This window comes from Macaca nemestrina, chromosome 6, assembly GCF_043159975.1.
Source record: "Macaca nemestrina isolate mMacNem1 chromosome 6, mMacNem.hap1, whole genome shotgun sequence".
NCBI lineage: Eukaryota > Metazoa > Chordata > Mammalia > Primates > Cercopithecidae > Macaca > Macaca nemestrina.
The window spans coordinates 30558594-30571515 of record NC_092130.1 but is presented as its reverse complement, the minus strand read 5'-3'; the positions used below and the strand labels follow the sequence as shown (position 1 = coordinate 30571515).

The 12922-nt window shown below is 47.5% G+C and overlaps 1 protein-coding gene across 5 annotated transcripts in view; it reads left to right on the top strand.

Moving 5' to 3' along the window:
* The first annotated feature begins 11520 nt into the window (after nt 1–11520).
* Nucleotides 11521–12922, top strand: part of LOC105466880 (PPARG coactivator 1 beta) — a 139277-nt gene continuing 137875 nt past the window's right edge. For 2 of the 5 annotated variants that reach the window (XM_011716029.3, XM_011716025.3), the window contains exon 1: nt 11525–11790. In XM_011716029.3, coding sequence (XP_011714331.2) covers nt 11713–11790 — 78 coding nt within the window. In that variant the 5' untranslated portion in view covers nt 11525–11712. Of the gene's footprint in view, nt 11791–12922 lie in introns of all 5 variants that reach the window. The other 3 variants (XM_011716026.3, XM_011716027.3, XM_011716028.3) reach the window with 3 other exon arrangements.

Here is a 12922-nt window from a genome sequence, read left to right as displayed (position 1 = left end):
TCTGTTGCCTAGGCTGGAGTGCAGTGGTGTGATCTTGGCTCACTGCAGTCTCCATCTCCCAGGTTCAAGTGATTCTCCTGCCTCAGCCTCCCAACAAGCTGGGACTACAGGCGTGCGCTACCATGCCCAGGTAAGTTTTGTATTTTTAGTAGAGACAGGGTTTCACCATGTTGCTCAGACTGGTCTTGAGTTACTGACCTCAGGTGATCTGCCTGCCTTGGCCTCCCAAAGTGCTGGGATTACAGGTGTGAGCCACCATGCCTGGCTTCATTGATTTTTTTAAATGGTATGACATATACTACATATGGTCTAAAGGAAGCCAATTATATTGAAATAGTTATGAAATTATTAGGAAAACAGATTTTTCACATAGAGATATTTGTACTTCTTGATTAGCACAATAAAAAACAAGCACTACTTGGCCTAATAACTAGAATAATTTCTAACTAGTGCTAACATAAGTGATATTTTAAGATACCTGTGACAATTGTGATGTGATATGAAATATCTGTGATCTCTATTGGTGACAAAGTTATAGGTAATTATTTTTACACAAACTATTGCTCTATTGCCCAGGCTGGAGTGCAGGTGTGATTGTGGCTCACTGGAGCCTCGACCTCCTGGGCTCAAGCCATTCTCCCACCACAGCCTCCTGAGTAGCTGGGACTTCTATGCCTGGCTAATTTATTTTTTCTGTAGAGATGAAGTCTTACTATGTTGCCAGGCTGGTAATTTTAATACTACCATGATTCGTTGGCTACATTTATAACGGGGGGGAAAAAAAAAGCTAAATTTCAGTTAGAGATTAGTGAAAAGAGAGATTTTTTTTTTTTCTCTCTCACCCAAATTAATGGTTCCTTACTAAGAAGCCCTGGTTTGGGGGGTTGATATCAAACTGCTTGACTCCCGGATTCCGAGGTAGCCATATAACCCAATACTGGTCAATCAGAGCAGGAATTGGATAAGAGTTTTGAATCAAACGGATGAAATCAGAATTGGGCCTGGCATGGCAGCTCATGCCTGTAATCCCAGCACTTTGGGAGGCCCAGGCAGGCGAATCATGAGGTCAAGAGATCGAGACCATCCTGGCCAACATGGGAAAACCCTGTCTCTACTAAAAACACATAAATTAGCTGGGCGTAGTAACATGCGCCTGTAGTCCCAGCTACTTTGTAGGCTGAGGCAGGAGAATCGCTTGAACACAGGAGGCAGAGGTTGCAGTGAGCCAAGATCGTGCCACTGCACTCCAGCCTGGCGACAGAGCAAGACTCCATCTCAAAAAAAAAAAAAAAAAGAAAGCAAGAAAGAAAGAAAGAAAAAGAAAACATAATTAATCCAGGACTTTTGCTGGACAACTGGGAGAATTTCTTCTGCGGGGCTTGCTAAGAGGTTTGGGTTTAGCCTGCAACATGTCACCTCGCTGTCACCAGGAAAGAACCTGACTCAGAATCAAGCCAACACAGAAGAAAGCAGAGCTGAGAAATGAACATCCACATCTTTCTGACAACATCCCTCCCTTTAGTGTGTTAATTATGTAAGCCCATATATTATCTGTTAAAGCCGGTTTGCGTAGGGTTTTCTGTTCATTGCAACCAAAGGAGTCACAACTAGTATAGTCCCAGGAAGCTTGGCAGAATGCCTGCCCCAAAGTAGGTTGCCCATGAAGGAATGAGGAATGAATTTCAAACAATGTAGCAACATGATTAATGTTATTCACTGAACTCATGTAGGTAGATCTGGCTCAATTGTGTATTAAAAGATGAAGACTCAAAGTAAGCATTCCATAGGCTTTTATTGTTTAAATGAATGAAAGAACTCATCCATTGTCATCATTTTATTAACAAATTATCCCCAGCTTTGCATATTCTTTAGTGATCCAATCAGGACCACACAACCAAATGGAGAATGCAAGTCTAGAATCATGATGGACTAATAGTTACAAATGAAGTTTGTGGCACACTCACACGGGGAAAACCATGCAGCAATGTAAAGGAAGAAGGTAGATCTATGTGTACTGATATGGGAAGACTTCCAAGACACTCTAAGAAGGAAATTACAAAATAGTAATCACATTAAGAAGCCGTTCTCAGCTGAGCATGGTGGCTCATGCCTGTAATCCCAGCACTTTGGGAAGCCGAGGCGGATGGATCGCCTGAGGTCAGGAGTTTGAGACCAGCCTGGCCAACATAGTGAAACTCCATCTCTATAAAAATATAAAAAGTTAGTTGGGCGTGGTGGCGGGTGCCTGTAATCCCAGCTACTAGGGAGGCTGAGGCAGGAGAATCGCTTGAATCCAGGAGGCAGAGGTTGCAGTGAGCCCAGATTGTGCCATTGCACTCCAGCCTGGGCAACAAGAGTGAAACTCTGTCTAAAAAAAAAAAAAAAAAAAAAAAAAAAAAAAGATGCTCTTCTCATAAAAACAAAATCTCCCAAACAAAATCTTGAGTTTCTCTATGAACCTAAATGAGTGTAAATCAATAAAAAGTTCTAGAAGTCCACTCATGAAACGCTCATAGTGGGTACCTCTAGCAAGGGAATGGTCACAGAGCCTTGTCCTTTCTCTGTTGTTTCCAATTTTTATACAAGGATAAAATAGTTGTGTTACTTGTGTAATTTAAGATAATTTCTAATTTTAAAATGAAATAATAAAACAACTCTGACAGAAGGGAGAATATTCCTTTCATGTTTTTCCCCCTCAAGTGTCTGTCAGGATTCTTGGGGAAGCTGAGGAAACCAGGACTGTGACTGTGATATTCTGCTATACCTAAGGTCTGTGCCCATGATGCTCTGCTGCATCCATGATGCTGTGCCCATGATGCCATGTCATGCTCTCTGTACCTTTCCATGCCTGTGACGCCATGCCCGCTCCCTGGGATTCTGTAGTTCTCCTGGCTGCTCTAGAAGCCAAGGAGATTCTACCCCATGTAAAATGCTCCCGGGGTGGCCTACTGACCTGGATTCTCCTCTCAACATCCTGACCCCAACCACCTCTGCTGCCAAACTACACATGGCCCAGGTGACTTCTCCCACAAATGGGAGAGGGAATCAGAGCATTTCATAGTCAGAGCAGAGGCCCTGGGGAGATGCCCATCTGCAACAGATTTGGGACAAATGATCCAGTTCAAGTCCATCACTGTGCAGAGTGGGATTGTGAGCCTCAGAGTGGACAGAAGATTCATCCAACTGTGGGTTCAGTGCCAGCCAGAGTGGAACTCCACCCTGACTCCCAGTTCAGAGCTCATTTTGGTGTGGAGTCCTGAAGTTCCACCATCGTGGTTACCCCTTGCTTGGTCTCCAAAATGTCCCTGTTCCAATATATATCTGTTACTTAAATAACACGTTTGCAACATAGCTATCAGAGGGGTTGGTTTTTATTTAGAAAGAAGCTAGTAAGTTATATTTTATTTATTATAAAGACAAAATTGTAATAGCAAAAATGAAAATATTATTAATAAAAGAAATTCTTTCTGCCACCCTGATCATGTCTCATTTGTTCACATTGCTTAATGTCATTCTAACATACACACTTTATGTGTACATTTATGCATACAGTTGTAACCTTTTTATATACATTTTATCATCTTTTTTCACTCAGTGTTATTTTTTCTATTTTTAAGGAGCTGAATTCAGAAGACAATGTTACACATTTCTTTTATATAGCTTTCTACCTTCTGCAGAGTATTTCATCAAGTAAGTAAACCACTACACCTTCATAGTTTTTGTATCATGAAATATTTTAATCATACAGAAAATCTCAAGGAACAATATACCACACATATTTAACAAATATTGATATTTCTAAGCTTGGCATAGTGGTGTGTGCCTATAGTTCCAGCTATTCACTTGGGAGGCTGAGGCAGGAGGATCGCTTGAGCCCAGGAATTTTAGGCTGTGGTGTGCTATGCTGGTTAGGTATCTGCACTAAGTTTGGGATCAATATGATGACCTCCTGAGAGCAGGGGACCACCAGGTTGCCTAATGTGGGGTGAACCAGCCCAGGCTGGAAATGGAGCAGGTCAAAATTCCCGTGCTGATTAGTTGAGGAATGGCATCTGTGAATAGCTATGACTTTCCATTCTGGGCAACATAGCGAGACCCTGTCTCTTAAAAAAATAAAGATATATTTACAGGTACAGTTGGAGCTTTCTTCTGCATGATGTACTCAAGTCCACCCCAGGATGGACTATATAATTTTCAGGGCCCAGTGCAAAATGAAAATGCATTATTCAAAAATCATTATGAATTTAAAGACAGCAACAGCGGAGCATTAAACCAAGCATAGAGCCCTTCTGAGTACAGATCTCAATGCTACTGTACAGGTGACACACCCGGGCAGCCAGCCCTAGTTCCCCATCTCCTCTCACTTTCCTAACATTGATCTGTGTCTTCATTGTCCCATGTTTATGCTTTTACTTTGTATACATGCATTGACCAATATTATGGAGTATTGTTACATGTTTTAAAATATTGCATAAATGACATCATACTGTATGTATCCCTAGGCTGCTTGTTTGTCTTACTCACTCTTTTTGAGAGGTATCTGTGTGGAATCATGGAGATGTTATTTATTTTCACCATCATCTAATATTCCATTGTGAGATCTCACCGCAGTTCATTTTTCTGGTACCCTATATTTTTATCATAATTAACAGTACTGAGGGTGAACGGTTCTCCGTGCATGTATGTGAGTTTCTGTCTGTCTGTCGCTAGGTGTGGAATTGAACTGTTCTGCTTTGCTGGATGTTGAAGTTATTTCCAAGTTTTTGCTTGGCACCAATGTGCTCCCCCGGGGTGTTTTCCTTTGGATGTTCCTAAGTCACCTGAAAAGCTTCCCTTGGGAGACTTTCCTCTGAGCTACCTTTCTTCTAAGATCACCATCCACACAGTCAGAAACTGTGTGTCCTGACCCTTCCCTTTTATTCCCTCACCACTTCTAACCTATTGCCAAAGCCAATGGATTCCCACTCTAAAATAAGGCTTTAACCCATCCTTCCTCCATTTCCTTCCTGCTACTTCTGTTATCTTGGTTCAGGAACCCCCGCTCCCCTAGACTCCTTTTCCAACTCCTAACTTGTCCCTCAACCTCTCCAGTCTCCAGTCCCCAACTTTCTTCACTGAAGGACTCATTACACACTACCAAGTTGCATGGTGACATGCAGTGCTCCCATGCACATTGTAGAGATCAGAGCTGTGAGTTACATGACAGTCAGATTGCATCGTAGTCACCATTTGTGGACCTGTAGCATGGTACCTGGTACCCAATAGAATCTAAAAATATCTGTTGATCAAAGGATGAATAAACGTCATGCTGTCATTTTCCTATCTTTTGGATCACTCAGGATAAATTCGCCAAAGGAGCATTACTGATGACTTAGGATAATGAATGTAAAGTTCACAGTCCTGTGTAAACTGAATTTGATCCACACAAAACTTTAGGTCAGTTGAGACCAGCCTGGGCAACAGAAGGAGACCCTGTCTCTACAAAAACATAAATAAGTTAGCTGGACAAGGTGGTATGTCTACTGTCCTTACTACTTGGGAGGCTAAGTAGGGAGGATCACTTAAGCACAGGAAGTTGAAGCTGCGGTGAACTATGCTCACATCAGCACACTTCAGTCTGTGTGACAGAACGAAACCTTGTCTCTAAATAAAAATATATAATTAAAATATAAAATATATATAATAAAAATATATAATTGAAAAACTCTAGGTCAGGTACAACAGATAGGATGACCCTTACCAAGAAGTGGTTTTCCCAAGGTCCCAAAGCCGATAAGAGACAAAGTATAAAGAATAACAGGTACTCAGGTATTCTTTCCATCTGCTTGTCTTATTTCATAGGTGCCCTACATTGAGTTTAGAAATAACTTAATATAAACTATGTTGCCCTTTAATGTCAGGTGACTGTCTCTTTAAATGTTGCGGTTCTGACACAAATATACATCATTCTAATGTGTGTGTGTATATATATATATGTAAAATGTGTATATATATTTAAATAATAACCTGATAGAATTTGTATCTCTCTAGAAAAGAAAGAACTCTCATCTCTGGGCCTTTGTTTATCCGTCTATTAAATGGGCATAAGGAGGGTCCTGTCTAGGATCTTTTGCTCCGTGAGTAGATAAGGAAAAAGCACACTTTTCTATCCCTATCTAATTTTGTTGCTCCCATGCTCTGTGCAGTCATTTATGGGGCTGAGGAGGATGAAGGAGGAGGATTTATGAGGCTCTTGCAAAACTGGGAAACAGTAATAACTGACATTATAGCTGCTAATGCCCCTTACCTGCTGATTTGAAAGCGCTTTAATCACTTGTAGCCTATGAAACAGAAAGTGATCTGCTAGCTATTTCCCCCAAATGCATTGGTGAGTTCATAGGTTAACCCTACAGGAAGAAGAGAGCATTGCTAAACACAAAGAGCCTTGCTTCATGGGCTTTCAAGAGTCAAAGGCCCCAATCATTGACTCTGAGACCCTCAAATGCTACCATCTAGCTGATGTTGTTCTAAAGGATCAGCCCTGAGGAGAAGTTCATGCTATGGAAGCCATCTGAGCACTCCACACACCATCTGAAGCCCTGGCTTCCAGTTCTGGCTCTGCCACTAAAGGGCCGTGTGACCTTAGCCACATTCCTCTACCTATACAGTGAAGCTGGTGGAAAACACCTTTCCACTGCCCCTCCACAGTTCTAAAGTTCTATCATTCAATGGGAGGTGGAGATGGTTTTCAGCATCAACAATACAAAGCAGGCAGCTTTTTAGTTCCTCTTGGCCTGAGTCCCTGCCTCCTGGACAGAAGCTGGGAAATAGATGAGCATCTGGCTCCCTGGCCTGGGTCACAGAATCACAGAATCGTGGGTGGCTGGCAGGAAGCCTCTGCGTTTATCAAGACCCACGTCCTACCTCCCTCCCTCATTCAACACAAATTTACTAAGCAGTTGCGTTGAACAGAATGTGGGCAGAGATGGCGGCTGTTGTGTTCACCAATTTATCCATGGCATCTAGCGCAGTGGGTGGCACATAGTAGCTGCTCACTACATATCTGCTGAATAGTGTCTCGTCTCCTACAGTAGAGTCACCTAAGGGAGCCTATTAAGCACAGATTCCTGGGCCCACCCCAGACCTCCTGAATTGGAATCTCTGGCGATAGAGCCCAAGTGACTGTCACGCCCTCCAGAGTTTGAGAACCACAGCTGTATGTAGTGTCTGAATAAAGCATTATCTTGCTATCGGAAAGGAGAAAATGCTGATGTTTCAACTTTTGAGCATTTGTCGGTAGTGACTAAAGTATTCAAGTCAAATAGGTTCATTTTGCTGTAGCCATTTCCATGGAGCCTGGCGATCTCTGCGCTTTGCACTAGGTATGCACAAGGCTCACTTTCACTAATCTTGAGGGAGACGAGGCTGATAAAAAAAGGCAGAGAAGATAGGAGTCAAGCCACACAATGTCCAAGCTTGGCATTATTATTGCCCTTCACTTGGAAGTTACCAAACAGGAAATGTGCTGCCCTTCTAGCTTTCATGGGGAGGTTAGATGCTATGAGATTTTTCACCCTCCCTTTCCAGTGTCTGTAGCTTGGACTGTGTACACACCTGGGTTCACATCTGAGCTGTTGACTCTATGTAGTCCGGGGCCAATCACTTTAACCCCCTTTAAACTTTTGTTTCTTCAGTCATAAAATGGACATCATGATTTACCCTATGGAGGGTTGCTGGAAGGATGAGAGATGCTATAAACTCAGGCGCTGGGCACATGCTCAGAACAGAAAAGCTCTAAGTTTTGGTTGATGTCTATAAACTGCCATAACATTTGGGATGCAGGACTCTGCAGAGGTTCATCTAGGCTAGCTCCTTCTTTTTTCTTTTTTTTGAGACAGAGTCTTGCTCTGTTGCCCAGGCTAGAGTGCAATGGCACAGTCTTAGCTCACTGCAACCTCTGCCTCCTGGGTTCAAGCAATTCTCCTGCCTCAGCCTCCCTAGTAGCTGGGATTATAGGCAGGTACCACCACACCCAGCTAATATTTTTAAATTTTTAGTAGAGATGGGGTTTCACCTGTTAGTCAGGATGGTCTAGATCTCCTGACTTCGTGATCAGCCTGCCTCAGCCTCCCAAAGTGCTGGGGTTATAGCTGTGAGCCACTGCGCTTGGTCTGCTCCTTCTTTTTTTTTTTTTTTTTTCTTTTGAGAAGAAGGCTCGCTCTTGTCCCCAGGCTAGAGTGCACCCAACCGACCACTCCTTCATTTTTTTTTTTTTTTTTTTTGAGACGAAGTTTCGCTCTTGTCCTCAGGCTTACTGCAACCTCTGCCTCCCGGGTTCAAGCGATTCTCCTGCCTCAGCCTCCTGAGAAGCTGGGATTACAGGCGCCTGCCACCATGCCTAGCTAATTTGTGTATTTTTAGTAGAGATGGGGATTCACTATGTTGGCCAGGCTGCTCTCGAACTCCTGACCTCAGGTGATCCACCTGCCTCGGCCTCCCAAAGTGCTGGGATTACAGGCGTGAGCCACCAGGCCAGGCTTCTCCTTCAGTTTATAGATAAGAAAATAGCCTCAGAGAAGAGAAGCAAATGGCACAAGATCATCTAGCACCTCAGGCTTTTTGAGGGCTTTTTTTTTTTTTTTTTTTGAGATGGGGTCTCAGGCTGGAGGGCAGTGATGATCACAGCTCACTACAGCCTCAACCTCCTGGGCTCAAGTGATGCTCCCATCTTAGCCTCCAACGTAGCTGGGACCATGAGTGTGCACCATAACCCCTGGCTAATTTTTTTTTTTTTGGTATTTTTTGTAAAGATGGGATCTCCCTATGTTGCCCAGGCTGTTCTCAAACTCCTAGACTCAAGTGATCCTCTGGCCTCAGCCTTCTACTGTTGGGATTACAGGCATGAGCCACCACACCCAGGCCAGGACTTTTAATCTCAGTTAAGAACTTCACATTTTTCCACTGGCCAGAGGAACTTCAAATTCCTCCATGAGGCTGAGACTCTGTGAGCGACCTGTGATGAAGGAATTTCTGGGACAATATGCTTTTGAAAAGGAGGCTAGATATCTCAGGTGAGGCCCTTTCTCGCCTAAGTTTCTTGCCAGCCAGAAGACTGTTGTGAGGATACAGTGATTGGCGAGAAAGTCCTTGACATTGGGCAATGTGTGGCTTTTCTACCAACATGGGAGTTTTAAAAACAAAAAAGCCTCTGAGAAAGTGCTGTCGGGCCTTCCCTGGCAAGGCAATGAATGGCAGCTCTGCAAGGACCAAGGCTAGAGATGGCTGGCTTTGGGAATACTTCAAAGTTTGGTCATCCAAAGTTTGGCCTCTGGGCTGTAAAGGACACACCACCAGTCAGGGGCCAGGCTGGGCCTGGAAGGGACATCTCCGGAAACCATCCCACAGGACTCTGACTCTGGTGCCCAGGAGAGTAGCAAAAAAATGGGGTCTTGGGAGAGTTCAAGTCCTTAGCGCTAATGGCGATGACATTGGTGATGTTGGTGATGACTATAGTGATGATGGGCATTTCCTGCCTGCAAGATTCAGGGCCAGGCAACTGACTTTACATGAATTGCATTGTTTCATTCAATCCATCCTCATAAGATCCCTATATGGAGCAAGCAGTACCATTGCTATCCCCACTTTACAGATGAGGAAACTGAGGCTCAAAGAGGTTAAGTAAATGACCAAGGGCACATAGCTAGTTTGCACCAGGATTCAAATCTGAATGTATTGGAGTCCAAAGTCAGTCAGCAGCCTGTAAGTGCTGGAAAAAAGGCAAGTAACATTGGCTAGTGCCTTCAAGGGATATATATTTCTTATTCCCATTTTAACAGAAGGGAAACAGAACAGAGCGCTTAGCATATTCTCCATGAGGTCAGGCACTGGGCCAAGCACTTTACATATATTATCTCCTCAATCATCAAAACATCCCTATGAAGTAGGTGGTTTTTTGGTCCCCATTTGTGTAGATGAAGAAACTAAGGCCTGAGACTAAATGACTTGCTATAGTTCCAAATCAAGCAGTGTGACTCCAGGGCCCATGCTCTTCACCCCCTGAACAAACCAGATGTTCCAGTATCCAGATGCAGGGTTTAAACAGAACCCAGGACTCCTGACTCCTAGTCTAGGGCTCTGAGGCTAGAGGCAGGCTCTCTGTTGGAATGCATTGTTCCTTAAAAGCACACTGGCCTTAAGCCCAAAGAGTGAAATCACGCCCTGCGGTTCTGGGAACCTCAGACTGGAGAAGGAAGCTTTTGCCCTGGTGTTCAAGTCTCAGCAGGTGTGCTGGGGACTCTCCCTCTGTTTCCTTCTCCTGCTGGAAGGGAGCCCTTGCTAGGTGGGCAGGGTGGGGCAGCCCTTATGAGTGTAGGGTGGGAGGAGGGCAGGAGGCAGGTGTGCCCAATAAAACAGACCTAAAGCTTCCCGCCTTCTTGCCTTCATCCAGGCAGTGCCCTCATCTCCTGTCTGGCAAACAACAGGGCATGATGATGAGAGTTCAAGTTTGGAGTCAGGAGGTTTGAGTTCTGGTTCTGGCTCAGGCAGTCACTCCATGTACACACTGACAGTCAGTTTCCTTATCTGTATAATGCGTGGTGGTGGTGGCAGAGAATCAAAATTCTCCAGCCTTTTCAGTTAACACATCATCTATTAAGTGCCTACTGTGTGCCAGGAACTGCGGATACAGCAAGTGCAAAAGCAGATTTAGGCCCTGCTTTCATGATGTTAGCGTCTTGTAAGACAGATACAAAGATTAAGTCTTCACTGCAACAAATGTAAAATGGCAACTGTGACCAGCTTTTAGAGAAAAAAGGCCTGCTGATGGAGCTAAGGGAGCCCATGATGGTGGGGGTGGAAGGAGAGGAAATGGCTTGACAGTCCGAGGGGTAATAGGGAAAGATGCCCTGAAGAGATTACTAGGTGAATGGCTGCTGGGTTTACAAGCCCGTTGTGAGTGGGCCTGCGGAGGCTGGCAGGAGCCCAGCCCCTTCATGCATTGTGGGCATTGGTAAGAGAACTCATTGGAGTTTTTTGGGGGAAGGGTGTTGGGGGACGATGAGAGAGAGACATATATGATCAGGTTTAGCACAGAATGTAGGCAAACGCACCCTTCAAGTAAAAGATAAAAATGCCTCCTCCTCCAAGGAGACTTTCTTGATTTCTTTTCTTTTGATCTATGGTATTTCTCCCTCCTTCTCTGGCCTTGTAGCCTGGGTAGAGAAACTCAATCCTCCAGGGGAGTAAGACCTGAGCTTTCCCTTCCTGCAACTGATGTGAGTTGTAGCTTCAAACGAGGTCCTATGCCTTCTTGAGCCTCAGTTTCCCCAGCTGTGCAGAAGCAGGTTGTCTCGCAGGGTCCGCCCAGCGCTAACGCAACGTGATTCGTTCTGGCAGGAGCCGGGGGCTGCCCGCATTGCTGCGCAGGCATCGGGCTGCTGGCTGGGGCACCGCCACCCGGCTGCCTGTGCTTTACCCCCTGCTGAGGGCTGCGGGAGCCGGTCTCGGCGCCAGACGCGGCGCAGGAAAGTGGGTGAGCGACCCCCGGCTCCCGCGGGCGCCGCGCGGCCCCGCCCCCGCAGCCAGCGGCCCTGCGGCAGCCGGGGGCTCGAGCTCCGCCCTCCGCCTCCCGCCGGCCTCACTCCCTCCTCCCTCCTCCCTTGCTCGCTCGCTGGCTCCCTCCCCTCGGGCCGGCTCGGCGTTGACTCCGCCGCACGCTGCAGCCGCGGCTGGAAGATGGCGGGGAACGACTGCGGCGCGCTGCTGGACGAAGAGCTCTCCTCCTTCTTCCTCAACTATCTTGCTGACACGCAGGTACGGCCGGCCGGGGCTGCGGGCCCAGGGCCAGGGGTGCTGAGCTGCGGGGGCCGCAGCCGCAGCCGCGGAGGCCGGGAGGCAGCGGTGGGCGCCCTGAGGTAACTGGGGGTTCCAGGCTGCAGAGCCCCCCTTCCAGGCGCCCTGCGATGCGCTTCGTTACCGGGGCAGGGAGCCGGAGGTTTCCCGGCGCATGCTGGAGCGCTGGGGGCGCTACTGCCGCTGGGGAGGGTCTAGCTTTGGCCGCTTGGAGTCTGCCCCCCCCCGCGGGCAGACCTGGGGGGTACCGCGCTTCCTTTGGGAGGTGTAGGCGCGCCACGGTGTGAGGTACCCTCAGGCTGGCGCTGGGTGCTGGAGGCGCGCCGTCAGCTCCCGGCACTTGCTGCCGTACTTTCACGTGGACTTGTGGCCCCGGCACGGGTGCTTGCTCCGGTGTCCGGAGTACCCTAGTCCTCCAGGCTCTAGTCACCCGAGTGCTGTTGCTGGCCCCCCTAGGTTTTCTACCCGCGCCCGCAGCGCGGAGTTTCCTGCCAGTTGCCGGCTAAAGGCATAGGGGTCTGCGGGGCACGTGGACACGCGGGCGGAGACAGCGTCTTCCTGGTTTCGCTATCGGGCGGAGCCCCCTGGGGGGAAAAGCCAGGTTGGATGGGGGCGGAAGGACTGTCTGGGGGCGCCTGGGTCCCCCTGCGGTGCGCGGCCCCGGTGCGCGCTCCACGATGCTGGGGGAAGGGAAGGCGAGGCGGAGTCCCAGGCTCTGGCTGAGCCCGGGAGCCCCACTGGCGACACGCGCGTGACAGGAGAGGGTGCTCTGGTGTGCCAGGGCGCGGGGGAGCGAGGAAGCTGGTGGCTTGGAGACTGGGAGAGGGGTGCTGCTGGGACAAGCAGCCACCAAAAATGTCAGCACGAGGCGTGCGCGCCCCCCACCTCTTCCCCCATTTTCCCCACCCAATGCCTGTTGCAAGCATAAAGTTTGGCTCCAGAGTTAGGGCTTTTTTCTCTGGGCGCCCGGCTGCGGGTCATTGGGAAGCTGGAGATGCGGCGGAACCTCGGAGGAGTCCCCGGGTGCTGGCACACGCCTGGGCACGGAGAGGGGCAGCCGGGCGGAACCGGGCGCGGCTCGCGGGGGCTGATT